Source organism: Mirounga angustirostris, unplaced genomic scaffold, assembly GCF_029215605.1.
Source record: "Mirounga angustirostris isolate CCGP_5_RB_7025 unplaced genomic scaffold, mMirAng1.0.hap1 SCAF_6, whole genome shotgun sequence".
NCBI classification, from domain to species: domain Eukaryota; kingdom Metazoa; phylum Chordata; class Mammalia; order Carnivora; family Phocidae; genus Mirounga; species Mirounga angustirostris.
The window spans coordinates 58432212-58455813 of NW_026991714.1; the positions used below are offsets into that span (position 1 = coordinate 58432212).

The window sequence follows — 23602 nt, forward strand, 5'->3', positions numbered from 1 at the left end:
GTGGTCCGCTCATTGGCCAGCCCCGCGTCCTCGGGAGGACGCCATTGGAGGACACCGACCGTCCATCAACCCCCTCGCCCGGAGGGCCCGCCCCCCCGGTCCCACCCAGGCTGCTTCTCCCAGCGTTGGAGGCCGGGGTCTCCGGAGGTGTTGGGCTCCCGCCGCCCGGCCCTCCGCCCGCCTGGGTGTCCGTGTGTGTCCCGCCTGCCGACCGCCTGCCGCCGTCTCCTCTGTCTCTCGGAGGTCCAGTCCCGCAGATCTCTTCACAGTCTCTCCTGGCCGCGGGTCCTTGCCGGGTCTGTGCTCGCCTCGGGGTCAGCCCTTCTGGGTTTTTCTGGGCCTCACCTACAGGAAAAAGCACTCCATTTACAAAGGGAAAAAAAAGAGGGGACGATGGGATGATTCAGCCGGCCGCTTGGAACACGTCTCCCGCCTTGCCCTTTGCAAGGCCTGTCCTTCGCCTCGACTGGGTAATTTATGTGTTGCAATTTGAGAAATCAGCTAGGTTAAAAAAGAAGTCTCCATCTTGCCCGAATCTCCTCTTAGGAGGCCTTCTTTAGGCTTAAGAAAGGCTGGAAACCGGGAACTCTTTCCTGCTACTTGGAACACAAATGAATGTGCTTTTAGTTTATTTTGCTTTTGCAGACAAAATGTCCCCTGATTTGTCAATAAAAATTGGAATGGGGAAGTTCCTGAGCCTGAAGTGCCTTGGTTGACTGCTCAACTTGGTTCCCTTGGCCCAGAACAGTGTCTGCTGCTCACCGGTTGCCCAATAAATGCTGAAAAGTGTTTGGAAGGGTCCTTATGAGAATACCCTACAAAGGGCACACCAGAAGGAGGGACAGGAGCATGACAAGATGAGAGTGAATGAAGAAAAGGAAGAATCTAGGTGGGCGGCCAGCAGAGTGAAGGAAGGAACAAAATGTGGACCATTAGCACAAGAGGAGGGGAAGAGTATGGTGAGAAAACCCAAATGTAACCTCTCATTTAAGGGTTTTTGTCTAAAGTCAATTTAGACAAACTGATATTTTTGCTGTTTTAGCCTACTAGCCTTGTAAGGAAACTCATAATAATTAGTAGTAGTGAGAGAAAACTAAAAAAGCATGACAACCATTTTGCCCTATTTTTCTCTGCAAGATCCTTATGAAGTGTGTCTGGAATGTCATAGGTTGGATTGAATACAAATGCGTTAAGTGAGTAACTACTATGTGCTGTAGATGTAGAACACCTAGACTTTACTCTCAAGAAGCACATAGGCCTCCAGCGTAGACATTACAGGTACTAAATTTTTTTAAATGCTTGAAGAGGAGAAACCCAAGGCCAACAGACACATTGTTTCTCAAGGACACATGTAATGTTACAGGCATCTCTGACTATGATATACCTCAACACACACACCTTCCTCTTCTGGGAACCACTGGCCAAGAGGTGTGGGGGGAAAGATGCAGAAAGGATGTAGCACTTGAGGTGGACTTTATTTTTTTTTTAAGATTCTATTTATTTATTTGACAGCGAGAGAGGGAACACAAGCAGGGGAAGTGGGAGAGGGAGAAGCAGGCTTCCCACCGAGCAGGAAGCTTGATGCGGGGCTCGATCCCAGGACTCTGAGCCAAAAGGACATGCTTGATGACTGAGCCACCCAGGCGAACTTTAGAGGATGAATAAAGGTTCACTGAGAAGGTGTAGGAAAGCAAACTCAGAAACGGGAAAGCAGTACCAGGTGCAAGAAATAGTGGGTAAATCTTCTGTGGTTTGGAACTTCAGAGGAGTTAGGGAAGGAGAATGCTGGTGGTCTTTTGAAGAACCTTGGGTTGTCCATCCTGTGGCCACTAGGGAGAGGTAAAAGGGGAATGACAAGTTCAGGTCTGTATTTTAAAAGGTTGACCACAGCAGACAAGGTGAGTGAGAAAAGAATCCAGGGTGCCTGGGTGGCTCACTTGGTTAAGTGTCTGTCTTGGGCTCAGGTCATGATCCCAGGGTCCTGGGATGGAGCTCTACAGGGAGTCTGCTTCTCCCTCTCCCCCCCCCTCCCCCCGCCTCATACTCAGGTGTGTGCACGCTCTCTTTCTCTCTCAAATAAATAAATAAAATATTTTAAAAAGAGAGAGAGTAAAAAGAATCCAGAAAGACAGATATGACCTCCAGTTTCTAGCCTGAGTGGAAAATAATGCTACCAGTCGACGGAAACGAAAGCCAAGGAAGAGAACCTGGTCTTCGAGGACGGCTAACAAGGTGGGCCTTGGACGTAGCTTAAGATGCTGACAGACGTCAGGGGAACTGCAGAAGGGCTTCTTGGAGCTTGAGCCGCTGTGGCAACAATGTGTTCCACAAGAAACATTGGTCCATCAGTCTCAAGTCAATAGAACGTCCTTCCCTTCAAATATGGGATGTAAAGGAAAAATGACTTCCCTTGGAAGGGTCAGAGGGCTTGGTCTATCTGAGTACTAGTTGCTGTCAGGCCTTCCTAGGGACTCCTGGGTGACAGCAGATGTGGCCACTCCCAGACTGAGTACACCAGCCCCCCTTTCTTCCTTAGCTTCAAATCCCTGGCCAGCTTCTCTCCCTGCTTCCCTTGGGATCTTCTCCTCTGCCCCAAAGCCTGTGCGCACCCCTGCAGGGAGGAAGACCCGTCCAGAGAGAACAAGAACACCTGGACTCTGAGGTGTTTTGCAGGGGGCTGGACTTTCCATGGATATTTCCACAACTTCCACAACCACCAGAGAGTGGACAGAATGAATTTCCCATTTACTCCCTTTTTAGAGCCTTTCATTGGCTCCTTATTGCCCTTAGCATGACGTCCAAACCCTTTGACTGGCATCACATCCCTGCAGACTGCTTTTGTGAGCGCCTGCCTGGGGCCCTTCTCCCCACACTCCAGCCATGCAACCCAAACCTGCCTTCAGTTCCAGCGCAGGCGCTCTCGAGCCTGCAGGGCTGTGTTCCCATGGCTTCCTCGGGCCTTAGGCCTCCCTCTGCCCCCTGACGGTCAACAGTTTATCTTCCCATCTTTTAGAACATAACTTGAGGGTGAATTCCTCTAAAAAGGTTTCCTGCAGTCTCTAATATCTCCCTGCACTGCCCTGTGTAGACTTGATCACTGTCACCCGGTACAGCTCTGTACTCATTCAGATTTCTAATGATTTTAAAACCTAAAATGGGACTCACGTCTCAAGGTCTTTTCGAACACAGTTGAGAGTAATGTATTAGGTGGTAAGTTCTCGATACAGGTTACTATTATCATATCAGCACTTGCTTGCTATTATCCACTTACTTGTCTGTCTCTCATATAAAATGGTCCCCTCGAGGGACACAAGGGACTTTTTTCCCCAGGGCCCAAGACAGAGCCTGGTGCAGAGTAATGCTCGTCTCCTGTTAACCTCACACTTAGCTGCACTGTCCTCGTTGCTGTTTCTGGAACATTTCAGGTACACCCACGTCTCCCAGTGTTTGCACTGGCCGCCCCCTCTACCCAGTTGGTTCTTCCAGATATGCGCATGACTCACACCTTGTTCCTCTTCCAGCTTTTGCTCGCATGTTATCTTCTCAAAGAGGCCCATCCTTACCATCCTGTTCAAATCACAAACCCTCCCTATACAATTTCTTTCTTCATTATATTTATGGTTTGTCTTCTCTCACTAGAATGTCTGCTCCACCCCGGCAGGGACTGTTTCTGTTTTGTTCACGAATATACTCAACACCTCGCACACAGCAGATGCTCAATACATTTTTGCTGGGTGAAGAGATGAATGAATGTTTATTAAATTAATCTAGAGAAGTTACAAAAACCCCCCAAAAAAACATCGTGCAAAGTTGTAGTTTCTGACCCTGCTGTAGAGAGTAAATGGGAAAACAAACAAGCCAAAAACCCCCTTGGATTCCAGTCATTATTGTTAGTCCGAGGTCCTCACTCAGCAAACCTCCTTCTCTTCACGTACCCCTTTCTTCCTCCTGGAAACTCCCCTTTTCCAGCGCGTGCAATTCAGACAATACAATCAGAATCAACTGAAGACTTCCAATCAGGTCAGAAAGGTCCTTTCAATGGACGGCTGCCTCTGAAAAGAAGGGGCTCCTTGGGGAGAATTTTCCCCACAGAATCAATAATAAGAAAAAAATCATGTGCAGAGGCCTTCTGATAATAGTTACTGACACAGGCCCACTGGCCTCACAGACTTCCTTTTTCACGCAGCGCACAATAAATGCAGTAGTGAGGAGGGGTTTGCCTTGGCTTCACTTAACAGAGATAAGATAAGAGGCGCTCAGGAGCATCTACTGCTGGCAAATATATAAGGGCAGAATTTTCTAGAGCTGGAATTAACGGGACAAAGTAGGAAGATGGTGACAGGCACCAAAATTTCAAACAGATCTTTGTGATTGTGGTGGGATCCTCCCCGCCTCCTGTATTCTCATGGGCATTCCTTCCTTGCTTGTCTTTTTAAAGATCTGTTGCCACAGGAATTGGAACACTGTGATCTGTGGGTAGTGAGAATTTGACTATTAATGAATAAATATCAGAGTAAAAAATGAATCCCAGGCCATCGTGAAAAAGATTTGCCTGAAGCGAAATCAATTTCATTAATATTTCTGTTGACAGAATGGCTTAATTCAGGAGAAGGGTTGCATTTTTTGCTAGCAAATATTGAAAATTTGAAAATTAGAGTTCTAGTGTCTTCGGTGTTTCTGGGCACCAAATTGGGGGAACAAGAATAATGGGGGTCCTTAGAGAGGTGTTGTCAGTAAAAGTAGATGTCACCAGGCTTTTTCATTTGCTGTGACTGGGATAAAATGTTCCTCAAGATCCTCTGTCCCCTTGTATACTGTAACAATCTGTGTACTACAAGGGAAGGTTGTGCCCTGGAGGGGGTCACAGGCATTCCTTTACCAGGATAGAGATGTTTCTCCCTGTGAGTTAGGCAACTGATATTCTGAGTTTTGTTACTGTCAGTTTTCCTGCACCTTTGTGAGAGGCAAATGAGATACTCTAATGGAGCCTGAAGAGTAATAGACAAACTATTTTCCAATCACTAGAGAGAAGTAGGAGTAAGAAAAAAAAAAAAAAACAACCCTGAAAATGATAATAACTATAGTAAATTCAAGTGGGAAAAGAGAGCATAGAGACCTCTTAGTAACTGTAGAAGCTCAGGTTTTCAGAAATCTGAAGTGGTTACAGTATTTTACCTTACAAGTTATATTTTTTAGTTTCCTCGTTCTCATGAGAAATATAAACTTCTTAAGTGTCTAGGGCACATTTTTTCCAGTTAGGTTTTGATGAATGAAGTGAGCTGGCACCTAGAACCAATGAACATTTTAAAGGGTATTCTTATTCTCCTTGCCTTGAGCCCTAAGAAGAACTCAAGTCTCTTGTTAGGACAGTTTCAAACAAAACAAAGAAGGGTGGGGAATGTTAGAGATCCAGAACTATAATTTGCTAGTGTCAAACCATAGGAAGAAAGTTGACAATTCAGTGTCTGGTACATAGTGCTTCTAATGTTTGTTGAATGAATGAGCAACCAGGCGAATGAATAAACTGATATGAAACAAAGTAAGTGACTAGGTTCTATTTTGGATAGCCACTCTTCTATTTGTTGTTGTTATTTGTTGACAGTTCACACTTACTAGCTGTCCAAGTACCAAGATTTGTTTTGTTGAGGAACTTGAAACTAATTGCAGTCATTTATTGAGCACCAGCTTTGTTAGCATAAGCTTAAATAATAAGTATTTAAGAATTTAAAATATGGTAAACAAGCCATGCGGTAAAGGTATTGGGACAATTGGGCACCAATCATAATGAATTATACATTTGGTTGCCAGTTACACAGATTTCAGTATTGTCCTCCAGTAAATTATGATTAGAGGAGATAAGACAGCACGCCAATTATATATCACATACAGTTGATTTTAATATGTTAAAGGATCTTTCTCTGGGAAAGTTAGAGTTTGGGATTTATCCAAGAGGAAAAAGATTTTCCAGCTGAAGAGAACACTTTGAGTAAAAACACCGAAATGGGAATTCACAAGGCTGGCTGGCGTCTTGAGCACTAGGATAAAAAGTATAGAAAGAAACCGACAATTTTACTATTATTGGAAAGCGCAACGTCCAGAACTCAGTAAAGAAGAGAGTCTGGAATCTTCCTGCCACAGAGACCCTGCAATTTATTAGCCACGAATATAAACAGAATTATGTCTTTTGAAATGAAAGGTAAGTATATTACAATGGTAGTGAGACCGTTGTTTTCTTCTGTATCAGATTCTTAAAGATAAAAAGTAAAAAAGAGAGAAAATAGAAAACCTACATAGAGCACAAAAACAAGTGAAGGATATAAACAATACATAAATAACCGCTTGGGGGCGCCGGACTAAGTAGTTCACCTTCCTTTAGCATGGCAGGAATATCAAAACTACGCCGGCTCGTTGGTCTAGGGGTATGATTCTCGCTTAGGGTGCGAGAGGTCCCGGGTTCAAATCCCGGACGAGCCCTTCTTTTCTTACTAAAAATTTCTGATAATACACACAGGTAATAAATACACGTTGCTGCAAAACACAAAACTGAGACTTTTTGAGCTTTTGCACACTGCACATCCAAATACTATAAGAAGACAACGTAAAAACGTAGAAAGTTTGAAAACATTGTGATACTCTGAAAACGCTGTCCCCACCCCTGCTAGTTCCGGAGTCGCGCGCGTGTGCAAGTGACACAGAGTTCCGCTGTCGGCTGCCCGCAGGTGTGGCCGGCCCGCGTCCAGCCACAGGCCGGGTGCTGGGCGTCGGCAGGAGGACTGCGCGCGCCTGGTCCGGGACCGCTAGTCGCCGGCGTCCTGCCCACGTGCGGGGCTGTGATCGGGGGGTCAGGACTCCGCACGAGGCGCCTCTTTTTTCCCAGCGCGCGTGCTTTAAGGGTACAGCTGTTCTCACGCTCAGCTCTCCGACGCACAGTGGCCGTATGGTACAAATTGATCCCATTCGATTTCTTGCTTCGCAAAACTGGGGGAATTAACAGTCAAGCTCAAGAGACCATATTAGTTGGTTTCATATAAGCCTCTAAATGGGTTGTGTGAGGAAGAAAAAAAAAGGTTTTAAATTTAAGGTGTGGAGCGAAAGAAAAGCCTGGGCTCGTCCGGGATTTGAACCCGGGACCTCTCGCACCCGAAGCGAGAATCATACCCCTAGACCAACGAGCCACTCTCGGCAAAGCGGCTCCCGGCGCCTCCCTTCAGCCTCGCCCCGCCTCTCGCTGCGCTTCCCACCCGACCCGACCCGCGACTCTTCTCCCACTGCCTGGACCGTGCACCCATCCAGGCGTGGGCCCCGGAGCCCCTCTTGTCGCGGCTTTTGCGGAGCCGGGCGGGTCGCACCACCCTGAGCCGGGGCCCATGCTGCACCCAGCGGTGGCGGCGGGCGCGGGAGCCGGGGCTGGGAGGGCGCCGCCGGGTGCCCGCCTAGGCCAGTGCTCGCTGGGCGCGACGGGCCCCGTCGGGCTGGGCTGAGGGCACGAACGCGAGCCGCGGCTGAAGGCGGGCGGAGCGGGCGGGGAAGAAACCCCAGAGGAGGGTTAAAAGAGAACTTTCCCAACACTCATTATGGGATCGTCCGCCCTTTTGAGGGCTTTGCAGGTACGGAGCTCATTGGATATTCCTGATGTCCTGCTCCTAGGTGCTCCCCGCCTCCCTTTGCAGAGAGAACGCAGGTCCGGGACCTCAGGTAGCTCGTTTGGAGCTGTGGGCAGGGAAGGCCTAGGAAGGGGCCGCGAGCGGTTGGGGGCGACGAGTGCCCCGGCGGCTGCGGGAGCGGGGAGGACCCCGGACGCGTGCGCCCCCTGCAGCCGACGGCAGGGGCCCGGCGGTGGTAGCGCGCCCCGCCTCCGCCCCGCCCCCTCCGCCTGCGTCCCCGCCCCAACCCGGGCCCAACTACCCCAGGCTGCGGGGTCCTGGCTCCCGCGGCCGGCTTCCGGACCCCAAGCTTCCTTTTTCCGTGGAAGCTGTTCTCCGTAGCTGTCTGACAGTCCTCCGAGGGTCCAGTGGTGTTCTTGCCCCTCACCTTTTGGGAGCTCCCCGTTGCACCAGCTTCTCCGCTTTCCCCCGCCCCCTTCCTCCTGAGGCCCGCAGGCACCTGGGGTGTCGCTCAGTGACGGAAGGTCAGGACGGGAGCTCGCGCCCTGGGCGGGGGTGGGGGAAATACAGGCGAAAACACCTCAAATCAAAGAGCAAAAGCTGAAAAGCCAAATCTGGCCCCGTAGAGCCCTGCTGCTCCCTGGGGTAGGGGGACGTGGCTGGGGAGGCAGCCTGTCCAAGCTAAGCCCTCTATTTGCTTTGATCGCATGTAAGACTTTAACGACACCCTCTCCTTGTCTGAGACCACCTTTCTTCCTCCTACTGAGCCAAGGTTTCAGAGCTAAATACTGCTTTGAACTTGAGGATAGGTTCGGGATGCGGGTGCGGTGGGTTCAGGGGTGGGCGTGGGGCAGGAGGCGCTCCCCGCAGAGTCCTGAGCAATCCGCTTCGCCCTCTCCTTGAGACCATGGGCTCACTCTGCCCTGCCAGGGCTGAAGCCCGCTCCCACCACTCGCCCTGGTGCCATGAGAGGTGACAAGGCTGGAGGCCTCTCCTACCCCTGCCGGTGTCCCCTCTCAAGGTTGTTGAATTTCCCACACCCACTTTCTTGTCCCTTAAGTTGTTTGTAATGACTTCATCCTGTTCCGTCAAGACAACAGGGCACGATATTCTTATTTTTCTGTAAGCTACGTAAGTGGTGTCCAACGTTTCATCGATGTAAATATTGCTTGACGGACCCATCTGTGGGTATACTTTTTTCATGTTTTAGGTGATTTCCTGAGGTAATATAGTCAAAGGAGGTGACCACTTTGACAACTTTTATGGCTCTTGATGCAATTTCATGCCAATGAGCTTAGCTTGGCTGGTTAGCAAGTAAGATGGAAACTGGCCTGGAAGAAGAGGACCTGAAAGAGGAGAACTTTGAAACCCATGCTTTAATATTTTAATTTTATTAAAGGGATCTGGAAGCATCAACGCTTTTGAGAATGGTGGGAATGTTAAAAGTACGACTGAAGATAATTTTGACTTGGGGTCAGGTGCATGAGAGGAAGATGATGACATTAGAGTAGGTCCATTAGGAGATGATTAGAATAACTCTGGGATGATGTCAGGGTGGATGCCTTGACACTGTGAATGGATTTAACAATCACTTTCATTCCTATTTTATAACTAAAATTAGTTGGCATGCTACTGAATTCAGACCCAGTCTAGACCTGAGTGGTGCAGACTGTTCTGACCTGACATGGTTAGTCTTTGGAAGTGAGAATACAATTCAGTCACACGGGTCGGCCATTCAGAGGACCCTTCCTGCTGACTCAGCACCCGGGACTGGAGGACTGTGTGCTGAGCCTTATTTGCTGCCCATGAGATTAGGCTCTAAGTGACTTTCAGGCCACCACGGCTGTCATAACTGGCAGGTTTGCTTCACCACCGCAAGCCATGCCCTGATCCAAACGGAAACTTGAATCTGATTGAAGATGTGTGTCTTTTTCCAGACTCCAGTCCAATATCCTATAATAGCTTCAGCTCCTTTTTACTAACAACATTTCTACGTGGTTTCCCTCAATGATTCTTTTTCTGAGGTCTATCTCATGCCTTCCTCTGAATTTTGCAGCCCCTGAATCATCAGAAATGAATCTTTGGAGCTGCCTCAGCCCTTTCTTTTTTCATTCAAAAGTTTTCACTTGATTTAAGTTTTGAGAGTGCCTGAAGTCCCAAGGTGATAGAAATCTAAGGCCGAGAGTGTGAAAAGAACCACTTTCTACTAGAATACCATTTCCATGAGGGGATCTTACTGTCCTTCTGTTCTATACAGACTTGGTCTTGCTCTGGATGTTATTGGCTGCATTAGAAGAGGACGAAAGTGTATCGTTTTCATGATCCGAAGTGTGGTTGTTTATGAAGACACGCTCATGATAGTATGTTACAAAAAGGAAAGATGCACAGTTACATGTATTGAGAGCTTAATTTTGTAACAAGCAAAAATTAAAACAAATATATATATGCATATTAAAAAAACTAGAAAAAAGGGGCGCCTGGGTGGCTCAGTCGGTTAAGCGGCTGCCTTCGGCTCAGGTCATAATCCTGGAGTCCCCGGATCGAGTCCCGCATCGAGTCCCGCATCGAGTCCCGCATCGAGTCCCGCATCGAGTCCCGCATCAGGCTCCCTGCTCAGCAGGGAGTCTGCTTCTCCCTCTGACCCTCCCCCCTCTCATGCTCTCTGTCTCATTCTCTCTCTCAAATAAATAAATAAAATCTTTAAAAAAAATAAATAAATAAAAATTAAAAACTAGAAAAAAATCCATAAAATCTTAATACTAGCTATTTCTCGGTAGTGGAATTATAAATATGTTTTTACTTAATTATTTTTCTTTTCCTCCACAATTTTCTAAAATAAAGATGTATTGCTTTTATAATAAAAAATAAGGATCATTAGCATCTTTAAATCACACTTTAAGAACTCTGTGCTTGGTAGAAGAAAAGAGACACGAATCAGAGGCAATGCAAAGCAGGCCCTTTTGCTTTTTCAGCCCAGCTACTTCTGAAGGTCATCAGTAAGGCTTTTACCATCACTCCTGAGGGGCCAGGTGCAGCCATGATGGGGAAGTGCCTGGCACCATCCAGCACCCATGGGTTCCTTAGACAGTCCAATAGTAATGACTAGTGTCAGAGCTCCTACTATTTTTTTGAGTACCAACCATGTATAGTTATTCTAGAGTCTTGTGTTTGAATGCTGGTTAAAGTGTAATCCAGTCCACTCATTCTTTTAAAAAGAAGTTGAGAAGTGTGATAACTGACATTACAGGTTTACCTAAATTCAAGTAATTGTCTCAAATTTTTATGTAAAATGACACCATGAAGGGCCAGAGTCATTACTTATAGGAGTAACTGGGGGGATCCTTGCTCATTTTGGCCCCTTCCTTCTGCATCCTGTTTGCCTCCTAGCATCTCCCTGGCAATGCCAGGATCAGCGTGTTAGAGCTCCCACAGAGAAGCCCACAACTTTCCAGGATTAAAAGGAGTAAGAAGTCTTTATGCTCTGGTTTTTGAGGTAGATGGTTTTTACCCTCGTGGCTCCCTTTTCACTGAGAAGCATAAAACATACACATTGTCTCCTCCTCCTCTGTGGAGTCTCAAAGAACCATAGTTTCCTGCCCCATTTGACCACAGTGGAGCCTCTCCAGAATTCCCACAGTTCCCCTGGGATTTGAGGGCAGAGCCGGAATAAAAGTCTTCGCAGCAACCATAGCCACTCTGGCCAGGACATCACTAGGCTGAGTGGGAGCCTCGGTTGCCCCAAGCAAGATTGGAAGTCAGAAAAGTATGTCTCCTGCCCCTAGACTTTTCTATACTTTGCTCTTCTTTTTCAACCCCTCTGGGAAGGATTTCAAGAACCAACTCAACCCAAGGTGTGATGACAAAGGAAACTTAAAATATTACTTCTCTCAGGATATGCATTTTGATTGGGAAAGAAGACTGAAGCCAGTGGAAGAGTTGCTAATTATGATATTTCAGGCCTCTGGTATCAGATGAGGGAGGTGTTGGGCAGTGATTGATACTGAAAGTAATCTATTCCAGCCCCGACATCAGTGCAATCATTCATTACTTAACAACTATTTATTGAGCACCTATATTGCATGGGGCACTGTGCATAATGAAGAATACAGACATCAACTGTACCCTCATGGAGCCCCAGGTTAGCTCTGGATCAGCCATATATTATTACATGAAATCATGAGACTGATTTTCAGTGGTGGCTTATGAAAACGAATTCCACTTTGAGTAGCACTTGCGTTTTGCTCAGTGCTCTTGATATCTTCAGAAGCCACCTGGTCATACATCATAAAGAAGCATCCTGGTCACATTATTTTTACCTGGTCCATAGAGCACAAAGTTGATTAGAACTCGTTGAGGGGTCAAACAAAATTTAATGTTTTAGTAAACAATGGAATAGTAGTTGGGTATGTCTGGGCTTGCCCTCTTGGACACATCTGTTGTTGGTTTTTTTGCTTTTTCCAGCATAATTTCCTTTGGTAACAGCACCCCATTTGACACCCATTGTTCCCATTCAGAATCCTTGCAGATTGCACAGGATTGGCTTACCTAGCCCTTAGCTCCGGAGGTCACACGACCCAGGCCTGGCCAGTGTGATCTCCACAGCTCCTCGGTCATAAAGACTGGTTCAGGTATGAACAGGTGATCCACACATGGTTTATAGAAAACCTTTGCAGGATTTTTTCCCCAGTGTTATTGGAAAAAAATAAGCTCTTTCCATTGGGTTTGCAGGCTGTGAAGAGCCTGCTTGGGAATATGCCCAACATAGAGGAAAGCAGAGACCAAGAACAAAGAGAGGTTTCTGATATTGCTTGAGTATTGTATTTAGGTCTATCCATAGATTTTTAATTTATATTATTCCGTATATAGGGAGAGAGGGAGGGAGAGAGAGATATTCATAGATACAATTTTCTGGTTTTCATCAGCCAGTTTCTTTCATTAGCAACTGAATGTCCTCATTCATTCAACTGTGTTAAACTGTTACACTCCCAAGAGTATCTAATCAAAAGAAGATGATGAATAGATTGCCTTTCTACTAATTTATCCCTTTATTTTTTGAGTGTCTAGTTGACTGGCAAACTGAGGTTTGTCCGGGGGGACCTCAGGGAGGAGAGTGGAGTTCTGAGGCCCCTGGGCTTCCTGTAGTCATCTGGCTACCTGGTTCCACATGCAGCTGAAACAGTATAACAGCCCCCTATTAAATATTGGCATCTCCCTTCACAGCATCCAGGGGTTTTTTTTTTCCCCTTGCTCCCTTTCTGGAGAAAGCAAAGACACAGTATGAAATTCAAGCCGGAAGACAGAGGTAAAGGAGGAATGACTCTGACTCTTGAGCCTAATAGCTATGAAGAAATCAGTGTTTTCCTTCAAGCCTATTAGGGAAGCCTGAATAAAACCATCTGCTGCTGTAAACTGTTGTGCCTCCAGACGAAAAAATAGTTTCATCTTCACATCTACATCCCATGCTTTCTGGTCCATTCCTTTTTCAAGTAGAGGAAAGTGGCAGATACCCCTTTTCTGTCACACACGCTCACAATCATGCACACATTCACTAGACTGTGTGTATAAACAACCCAAAGACGTATGTAAGTAAAATCATGTATTGTTTCGGGGGTACACATCTCTATGGATAGATGGGTGGATGGACAGATGAAGGACAGATGTAGATGGATGGATGGGTGGATGGGGGGAGGGATGGATAGAGATGGATTATACTGACCTCAAAATAACTGAAACACACTTATCTCCAAAATTCCGCTAAAACATAAAACTTAAAATATTGGGCTCGACTAAGTTACAAGTTTTTGGAAGATGCATGTATTTAAAAAGTTTTGAAAAAATACATATCCCAAGTATGAACACTCTCCCGGAGTTCTAGGAAAACTGTAATGGGATGAGAACGCTGAGGTACCAGCAGTGACATAAGGCCTTTTTGTCCGGGAGATGACTTTCCGACGTCGGGGTAGGAAGTGGTCTAACAGACCTCCAGACAAACAGCCGCTCCACCTGCCACATCAGCACATGAGACACTGAAATATGCAACTCTGGGTAAGAACCAACCCTAAAGATTAAACATTTATTTGGATTAACATCTTTGCATCAAGAGGGGAGAGGAAATTAGTCAAGGAATGGGTAGTCAGGGCCCTGTTCCTTGCAAAGCCCCTTGCATTTTCCACACAGAACATTAAAGCCAGAGCTCCCAAGTGAGAACAGACTGAAGACCCAGCCCACTCCTCCTGAGTCCGGAAAGGGAGTCTGGGCTTTGATTCAAGAGCAGCTTCCCAGGGAAGCTAGGAAGGATGTTTTTGTTATGTACCTTTCAAAACAGACACTCAAGCACCTCCCAGGCAACATGGACTCCCTGCTCAAGGATCTCCTTCAGAAAGTGCAAATTTCATTCTCCCAGCCTACCTCAGAGGGTAGGCATTATTTAGGTATCCTTGCTTTGCTTTCAGGATGAGGAAAGGCAGCGTGCACAGCCATGACCCCTGGCATCTGCTTCTCCAGGAGAGCTGCTCCCTGCCTCCACTGGACTGAGCCTGTCACCTCCGAGTGTACCATCCACTGGAAAACTCCTGGACAGGAAAGGTTCCTATTGCTGGAACAGATACCTATTTTTTAATGTTGCAATAAGTATCTTTTCCAGACCAAGGTTTTAAAAATTGGTTGGCCAGTTCCAATTTGGACAAAGCTGAGAGGTTGTCTCAAGGGTCTTGATACAATTTAAGGTCTTCTGTAACTTACGGGATTTATATTTTCAGCAACACGATTTTCTTTTGTTTCCTGCCACCTGAAATTAGTTTTTACTTCCATCTGAGAATCATAAAAGCTTCAGAACATTAAAAAGGCTATCGCTTTACACAAAACAAAATCTGAGAAGCTAAATTAGAATCCAGTTCCGAGGTCAGCTGCAGGGACAGGTGGGTGTGGATAGGATCCAGGCCCACAGGTTGACCAGTATCCCTGGGAGCTGTTGCTGCAGTAAATTGTTTTAAATAAGTTTTTTTTTCCTTCTTTTTTAAACCAAGTCCATCAAGTGACACAAACTCAAGCTGATTAAAGCCTGCTGCCCTCGGACTGATCTTTGTCTGCGAGGGAACATTCGGTGTGGAGACGGGAAACAACGCAATCTACATCTTCGGGCTGCCTCCAGACCCCCCCCACCCCCCGCCCAAATTCTGCTCCAGCGATGGCTTCATTCTCTCTTTCTCTTGTTGCTGCTCCTTCGAAAGAGATGTCTCCAGCAGCCTCATCACTAGGCCAGTGAACTCTTCTTCACATTTTAGTGTCCTGGACAGGGGTGTTATCCTGTGAACACAGGAGGAAAGGATGAGTTAGGAAGAGAGTGGGGGAAATCCTGACGCTCAGCAGACCTCCTTGGTGATACCAGATCCAGCAAGAATTGTAACACTAACAGTAGTGATGGTAATAATAATGCTATGTGCTTGACGGAGGTTTCTACGAGCATCAAATCATGTATTCCTCACAAAAGCAAGACGAGTTAGGTACTTCTGTTAGCGCTGTTCTGCAGGTGGGGCAGTTAAGGCACAGAAAGGTCAAGTGACTTCCCCTAGGTCACACAGCTAGGAAGTAACAGAGTCAGGATTTAAAACCAGGGACCAGAGCTTGAGCCCTCAACTATTAGGTGACATTGCCTATTCCTTGATGCCTGGCTTCCCATGCCCTCCCTGCCCCAGCTTCTTACTTACTAATTCATTCCCACTCAATTTCATCTCCCTGTTATACTGCTCAAGAAACTTTGGTGACATAAAGGTGGAAAAAGAACACAAAGAATCAAAAATAGAAGGTGGATACTTTAGTAAAAGGACAGGAAAATAGCTATTTATTCAACATTCAACCCAAAGTATGACTTTTAGCTCCTTCTGGGCTGGGGCTGCACCAGGCCTTACCACCTTGGGTTCTCTGGCTGGGAAACAGAGACATTTACGACTGTGTCCACGGCATCAGGTGGCATGTGCTCTGGGCCACCGGAACGCGCTGTACTGAGCGTGAGGGGGTGCTTGAGTCACTGCGGGTGTTCCTCACCGGAGCAGTCGGGGAAGGCCTACAGAGGACAGAGACTTCCAGGCCGCAGTGAGGGCAATCTCAGTCGGGGGTGCGGGCGTTTCTGGTGGAGGGGACGGCAGGACGGGTGGGACGATGCGTTGCCTCTTGTGGAATGGTGGGTCCTGGAGGCATGGGCCCCATGATGGGGGAGAAGGAAAGGCTGGGAGAAAGTTCAGCATGGGGAGGAGGGTGAACTCGATTCTCCCATGAGTGGTATCAAAGGGTTTGGGGTAGGAGAGTAGACACCGAGATGCCATTTTCAGCAAGATGAATTTGGTGCTAATGTATAGAGTGTGTCTGGAGACCAGGAATTCCTTGAGGAGCGAGTCGTGATTGTAGAGATAAGGAAGGGGTCACAGCAGTGGAGACGGGGCAGGAGGGAAAGCGAAAAGCCCTCCCTGGCAAACCCCCTAAGACCTGGGGGGCTGATTAGGCAGGGAGATGGAAGAAACATGAGCACCTCATTAGCAGAAATGGGTGGGTATAACAAAGGAATGTGGGGTTTAAGTTGAATACAAGTGAAGAAACAGAGCAAGTAGGACGAGTTTGGTTTTGAGTTTGAGTGACGGGCAGGTGTCCAAGCGCGGAGGTCGGTTGGTGTGTGGTTGGGACCAGGGCCAGGCTGGTACTAAGCAGTCAAGAGTGGCCCAGTGGCTGATGGTGAGGGGCAACCTTAGGGATCATTCACAAAATATGACGGCTGGAGCTTGGTAGTGGGGGCCAGAGGAGACTGCCAAGGTCAAATGTGGCGGTTCTTCTTGAGGAGACAGGGAGGGAGGGAGGGAGAGGAGTTGGCGGGGCGGCCCACCAGACAGAGGCTACGGTGGCAGGTGGCCTCAGGGGCAGGGCTGACACCTCACCGAGGTAAGAATGCCTACTCTTTGGTGGCAGGGAAGCAGGGAAGCACTTGTGAGCTTCACATCAGAGAGAAGCGTGAGATCGCAAGGAGAAACAAAGGAGGGGGACAGCACTGGGTGTGCGGGGGAGGGACAGACTCGGGGGATTTTTCTTTAGGACTGGAGAGAACTGAGCAAGGTCTATAGGCAGAAGGGGGTGAGCTAGTGAGGAGCTAGAAACTTGGAAGAGCACCTGGATGGATGGGAAATTCTTAGAGTGACCCCTCACTTAAAATGCACAGACACACTCCACAAATGTCCTGTAAAAATGTCCAGAAAATGGCAGTTGGGGGAAGCCAGATCACAGCCGATGTGGGTTTGTCTTGTCAAGAAGGGACCTGTCCTCGGATTCGTACTTTGAGAGGACGAGGCTGCCCTTCCTTTCACTCACGTAAGAGGTGAGGTCATTTGCAGAGCCGTGGGGATGAGGGAGGAGTGACTGAGGAAGGTAGGTGAAAACAGGCTGATAGAATGCAGTGAGTGAGTTTCCAGGCAGGGAGGGAAGATGGATGTGGCTCAGCCCCATTGGTAAGAGGTCATAAGGGGTCCAGGCTGCTTGGCAAAGAATGTGGAGTGAGAGTGGCTGAGCTTTGTGGATTGATCCAGAAAGAGAGAGCAGGTCAGTGGGGAGGGCGGGACGGTCCAGAGGCTAAGGGAGGGGCTGAAGAGGGAAAGCAGGGGAGTGTGGTCCCAAGAGAAGTGAGAAGAGAAGGCCAAGAATTGAGGCTCAAGAGAAGGTGGTATCTCATCAGCTGAGGGAGAAAGACATTTCAAATCAAATATTGAGAAATCAAGGAGAATGCCTTGGACGAGCAATGGAACCAGGCGGTTAGGAAGTCAGGGGTTACTGTTGGTCCTACAAGGTCTTGAATGTGATGCATCTTGAATGTCGTGGCTTGGGGAAGTTTATCTTTGGCATACCTGAGTGCCCTACACAGTACTGGAAACATAGTGAGTGCCGGAGAAACATTTGTTTGATTTATTTACAGTATGGGAGCTGGATCCTAGTCAGTGCCCTCTCTCCAGGGGGAAGCAGAATCCCAAGTGTTGGGATTTGATATATCCAGCCTGTTCCGTGACTGAAATTCCCAGAATGACTCATTCCTTAAGCATAAAACGTCGAAATACTTGTGAGGGGCTATGCAGTAGGAAGTTAACCCTTTCTAGCGCTTTCACACGGTTGATACCTGGGGCCTCATCGGAAGCCTTTCCCTGCTCTCTCCCTTGAAGAAGGGACGGCCCCATCCTCTGTGCTTCACAGAGCATAGCAAGTTCCTGGGAAGAATCACATTTCTTCTACTGCCTTGTCATTATTTGTGTCTTTTGTTCATCTGTTTGTTTTATTTGTCTGTATTTGCTATTTGTTTATGCCTCTGTCCTCTTCATCTTGGAGACCCCAGGAAGTCCCATGGTGCCAGGGGTAACTGCTGTTTGGTAAATGTCGAGTGGGACTCCAATTAGTTTCTCTGATCAATGTATTTCTACCAATCAAAGAACTAGATGGGGATTAGATCAGGGGGCTGCGAAGCCATCTGCTGCCTCTGCTGGACCCACGAAAGGCCTGGGACAGGCATGGGGTGTGCAGGGAAGCCGAGACCCAAGCAGCCCCCTTCACCATCACTGCACCGGCGAATCCTTTTGCACCACTGCCTGAGGCTTCTTGCTTCTAACCTTGACCGAGCCTGACAAGGACGAGAGAGGATGGGAGGCAACGCCCCTCCCAGATTGAATAAATGATGCCGATGTGCAGAGAGGTGCTGTGTGGTGTCCCTGAACATTGAGCTCCGTGACCTTGGACAACTTGTGTTCCCCTTTTTGAGCCTCAGGTCCTTCCTCTCTAAAACCAGGGGTTTGGGCTAAGGGTGTCAGGATTTTGTGTCTCCGTGACGGAGAAGGAGACGGAAAGCATGGAGAGGTGGTGGGTGGACGTCCTCAGTGCCTCCCTGGGCTTCCTGTTCGGAAGAAGAGCACCTGCGAGGGTGTGGGCATCTTGCTCCCTGGCCAGGGCTCTGCCAGGTTGGGAATATAGAGGTGGCTCGAGAGGTTTCAGGGGAGCCTGTTCCAAAGCTCCTCCAGTTTCTGCAGGAGACCTTCCCGAAGCTTTGCAACCAAGGTGATTCCTTAATGCCTCAGGACCAGTGCTGTGGGAAGTTCTCCTGGCGAGATGAGCACCTCCCAGCCTGAAGCTAAGGTGGAGCCGCCCCTGGCAGGTGACCACGTGGACTCGCTGGCTTCATCCTCAAAAAGAAGGGAGGATCTGAGGCAAGTGTTTGCCTTCTGGACATCTGGTGAAGAGCTCCGGGCTGATGGGATCAGATCGCTCATTTTGATGGATGGTGCTGAAGAAATGTGAAGCATCTTTGCTTAACAGCCCACCCAGAGGAGTCTCACCCACACCTCAGGTGTCTTTGGGACTCCTATTACTTTCTTCTCCCCAGTCTAGTTTGAGTGGGAATAATGTGAGGGCCCCTGGTGAGCCCCTCTCCGAACACATCAACCCTTCTTATAACTCTAGTTGTATCATTTCCTTTGGGTCAAGCAATTTTCTCTCTTTTAAAAATTCACTCATTCACTCAACAAATATATTTTTTAAGAACTACAGTGTTCCAGGCTCAGTGGTAGGGGCTGGGGATACAGTGAGGGCAAAAGAGTAAAGAGAGATGATAAGAAAATAAATAAGAGCATGTGAAATAGCGATATGCACCATGATGGCAGAGTAGAATAGTGCAAGAGAGTGACCGGGTGGTCCAGACAGGCCCAAGGGGCATCTGAAGGATGGGTGAGAAGGGGCCATGTGAGGGTCGGGAAAAGTGTCTCGGGGCGGGGGGTGGGGGGACAGCAGGACAGCGCTCTGAGCAGGGAGTGATCTTGGTATATTTGAAGAACAAAATAGCCATTGGCATGGCTAAAGCACAGTGAGGAGAAGGGTCAGGGACAACTGGGCAACAGCCTCGCGAAGGGTTTGGATTTGATGTTGAGTGCACTGGGAAGCCGTGGGACAGGGGGTGGGGAGGCACAGGGGGTGGCATGCCCCCCAAAGATATGTCCAATCCTACCCCCCAGTACCTGCGAATATAACCTTATTTGGAACTGGCATCTTTGCAGATGTAATTAAAGATCTCAAGATGAGACAATTCTGGATTTGGGGTGGGTCCCACCTCCAATGACTGGTGTCCTCAGGGGAGAAAGGAGGGCAGTTCTGAGACACACAGAGCCAGGGAAAGACCATGCAAAGACAAAGGCTGGGTCTACTACTCAAGGAGTGCCAAGGACTGCCGACCACCAGCAGGACCTGGAAGAGGCCAGGAAGGATTCCAGGGGCTGGTAGCAGCCGTCAGAAGTCAGGGGACGGCGTGGGACAGATTTTCCCTCAGGGCCTCTAGAGGGAACCCACCCTGCCAACACCTTGATTTTGGAGTTCTGACCTCCGGAATTGTGAGAAAATACATTTCTATGGTTTTAAGCCACCAAGTCTGCGGTAATTTGTTATGGCAGCCCTAGGAAGCTAACGTAGGAGGTGAGTGACTTTAGCAATGAGTAGACGATCTAAACACAGACACACACACACACACACACACACACACACACCTCTTTGGTTGCTATACGGAAATGAACTATATAGGCAGAAAATGAGGAAGCAGGAAGCCCAGTAAGAGGCTGATCTGGTAGGAAGCTGATGGCTGCCTGAGTGAAGGAGTGAGTGAGTGAATGTACTGAATGAATGTACTAACGGAGGGGGGAAGCGAAGCACTGGGGGGTGACTTTGTTGATGAGATTGTCAGGTTTGGGGGTGGAGGGTAGAACACTGAGCTTCTCTTGTGGACCTGCTGAGTCTCAGCAAGGCATTCTGCTCCTGAACACAGGTAGGTGAGTTCAAGAGGGCTTCCTGGAATGGTGGTGGTGGGGGTGGGGGGGCTGCTGAAGGGCCAGGAAGTGGGGGTGAGCAGGGACTGAGGTACCCCTTCCTCTGTGCACTTGGTGTCCAACACAAAGCTTCCTCCTCAAATGGCCCCACTCGAATGCCACCTTCACCCTGAAGCTTTTCCAACTTCCTCCCACACACACGCACACACACGCGCACACACACTGTTTCTCCCTCGCTTGTGCTTTGGGCTTCCCCCAGAGAACCCCCTGCCCACGGCCACACTCCGCCTTCCTCAGTGTGCCCTAAGGAGCTGCTGGTCTCCCATGCTAGCCTGAGTTGATGGAAAGGTGCACCCCCCTTCATCTCTGAGCCCCCCAGCAGTGAGCCGAGCCCAGAGCCCTGCCTCCTGGGCCTTCAGTAGCTGTGTGCGGGCCTCAGTCACCGAGCCGGGCCTGGTCTCCATACATACCCAGAGCACCCCAGAACTCCGAGTGGGCAGGAAGGCGGACAGAGCCCGGCACATGCTTCCCTTTCTTGTATCTCTGTCCCCTCACCGTCCGCAACAGGGCCTTTGTTTCTGCACACTCGCGCTGATTTGTGAGGAACTATAAACAGACACACTCTGGCCCTGGCCTCCCCAGGTGACCGTGCAGGCCACTTACCTCGGGCTTGGGGGCCTCATGGTGGGGATTGCAGCCGGGCTCCAGAATGGCCCCTTCCTCATCCTTTTCCTCGTCTTTCCCCTGCTCCGGGATGCGGGGGCCCTCCACCCCTTCAGGGGGGCTTGGTGAGGCCTCCCCCACTGCTCCGTCCACTGGCCCCTTGGTGTCTTGGCTCCTCTGTCTAGGCTCCTCCTCTTCATTTCCTGCCCTCTCCACCTTCACCTCCTCAGACTTTTCTGTCTCTTTTCCGGCTGCTTTTTCTTCTCTGGGGCTCCTACCTCCGTTTGCCGCCTCTGGGTTGGAGGCTTGGGCTGGTTGGACGGCCTCCCCTGTGGCTGGATGTGGGCTGGCCTCCTCTTCAGAGCCCCCCACAGCCTTGTGGGGATGCTGGGCTTCATCCATGGCCCTGCCCTTCTCCTCCTGCTTCTCCGTCCTGCTGGACGTCCTCCTCAGAGGAGGCTTCTCCTGAGACCCCAGCTGCCTCCCCACTTCCTCCCCCACCGGCCCCTCGCTGGGTGGAGGGGAACCCAGGGCCTTGCTCTTGGATGGGAACACCTCATCCCCATTCTCTTCCTTGGCACCATTCTCCTGGGATGACTCGGGGGCCCTGAAATCTCCCAGGTCCCCACAGTCCGACTGAGACCTTCGGAATCGTCTGGAGGGAGGGCGCCTTTTTATCGAGCCCCTCGTCCGCACCTGGAAGAACGTGTTAAGAGAAATTATCCACAACCTGTGAAAAAGGCCAAGAAGGGGACTACATGTCTTTCGATGTCAGTCTAAGGCACTGCTTCGTCAGCCAGCCTTTAAGGGTCATTTGATTTTCCAGCAGAATGGACCCCTGTGTGCTATGTGAAGTCACAGGGTAACCAGTAGGTTTTTGCCTCATGAAGACGCAAATGCTTTCCATCCACTAAAAATGATAACCTACCTATACTTTTATTATCCTGTAAAACATTAATCCGTTTGGTGTCTAATTTAGCAATTTAATTCTAACATTTGTTTTTTCAGTTGCCTATAAATAACCAGCTCTTTGAATGTTCTTTGAATGAACTTTACTATATTATAGGTTTCTTCACAAATCCAACAAGCTGAATAAAATCTATCTCTATTTTATATAAGAGTCATGTTTTAACATTTAGGACATTTCACTTTGACAAAGGTGAATCCAACAGACAAGAGGGTTAAGGGCCTGCAGATGGCCTGGCCTTGCTCAGGGACCTCATTGGGACAGAGCCGGACAGCAGGTGACCAGCTTTGTCCCCTTCCCCAGCCTGGCCCTCCCAGCCCTCCGCAGAGCTGGCTAATCCCTGGGAAAGCTGCACAGACAGACACCTTCACTTTCCTGGGCTCAGGTCCGCTATGAGCAGAAGCCATGCCTTAGGAGCCTCCAGCAGAGCTCCCCAAAATCATCTCCTGTCTGGGAAGTGTGTGCATCTCAGGATCACTCGGGCCTCATCTAGGCCCACCGGACTTTGCCAGAAGTGCAATGAAAATGTTTATTTGGACGCTGTACTTTACTCAAGTGGTGTGGCCTTTAACATTTTATATGTAGACGAAATCTTATTTCATAAACCTTAAATCTTATTTTTGTAAGTCTTATTTTCCCATTGGCTTACATTTTGGTATTTGTCAATCCTAGCTCCTTCTCAGAAATTTGGAGTCAATACTTGGCTTATAAGGGCTTCCCAGGCTCTTTCCTGAGACCATGGTGTGGCCAGCCCTGCAGGCTATCAAGGACTGGCCCTGGCCTCACAGTCAGCAGGGTTCAGGAATACACCCTGCTGCCCTAAAGCAGCCCCCCAACCCCGGATCCCATTACAAACAGGCGGCCCCGCTTCCCTCCTGGCCCGCCTCCCTAGTGAGCATCCTGTGAAGAAAGGAGGCCCTCCCCTGGGTTCCTCTCTGCTGTCAGGGGTCTCTCCATTCCCTTGAGCTGGAGAATCTCCACCCTATCCCCAGCCAGCAGACTCAAGACTTAGCACGTTTGTTTCCCTGGATTCTACCTGTTTCTACACATTTGACCTTCTCCCCCGTGGATTTTCTGGAATGGCCCAGAAGACCCCACTCTTTCCATCCATTACTTTAAAGCTCTATCCATTTGCCATTCCCCGGCATCAGACCCCTTTATGTTGGCCCTTGCTGGGCTCTGGCCCAGATTTGCCGGGCACCTGCTTGGACAGTACTGGACCGTATCTCTGATTCTTACCGTGTGTAGTAGGGCCGAGGATCTGACGAAAGAAAGCAAACTCAGGGCATCTACAGAAAGGGGCCTTACCTACATCTTTTTGCAAAGGGAACAGTTTGGCTAGTCTTTAAATAGGGCAAGCTGCGGTAAGAATGATTTGAACCCATACTGGGGCACTTAACAGTGTTTACCTCAAGCCAGAGCAGTGTGGTTTGGAGTCCTAATGACCCCGCCCACCCTCTGTGTGCAGCACTGGTCAGGTCTTCAGATTTTGCTTTCAGTTTTTGACGCAACTATCTGTGTGGCTGGGACCCGTCCTGAATTCT

The 23602-nt window shown here is 48.8% G+C and overlaps 1 protein-coding gene, 1 long non-coding RNA gene and 2 other non-coding genes across 6 annotated transcripts in view; 2 read left to right on the top strand and 2 right to left on the bottom strand.

Moving 5' to 3' along the window:
• The first annotated feature begins 18 nt into the window (after positions 1-18).
• Positions 19-12955, top strand: LOC135364742 (uncharacterized). The gene is made up of 3 exons (XR_010412352.1): positions 19-959; positions 5910-6196; positions 12825-12955. It is a non-coding gene; the product is annotated as an uncharacterized LOC135364742 (long non-coding RNA).
• Positions 6403-6474, top strand: TRNAP-AGG (transfer RNA proline (anticodon AGG)). Its single transcript has one exon. It is a non-coding gene; the product is annotated as a tRNA-Pro (tRNA).
• Positions 7104-7175, bottom strand: TRNAP-CGG (transfer RNA proline (anticodon CGG)). The gene has a single exon. It is a non-coding gene; the product is annotated as a tRNA-Pro (tRNA).
• A 708-nt stretch (positions 12956-13663) lies between the features above and the next one.
• RCSD1 (RCSD domain containing 1) overlaps positions 13664-23602 on the bottom strand; it is a 64883-nt gene continuing 54944 nt past the window's right edge. For all 3 annotated transcript variants that reach the window (XM_064594380.1, XM_064594379.1, XM_045877540.3), the window contains 2 exons: positions 21092-21787; positions 13664-14909 (listed from right to left, as the gene is read on the bottom strand). In XM_064594380.1, coding sequence (XP_064450450.1) covers positions 14877-14909; positions 21092-21787 — 729 coding nt within the window. In that variant the 3' untranslated portion in view covers positions 13664-14876. The remainder of the gene's footprint in view (positions 14910-21091; positions 21788-23602) is intronic.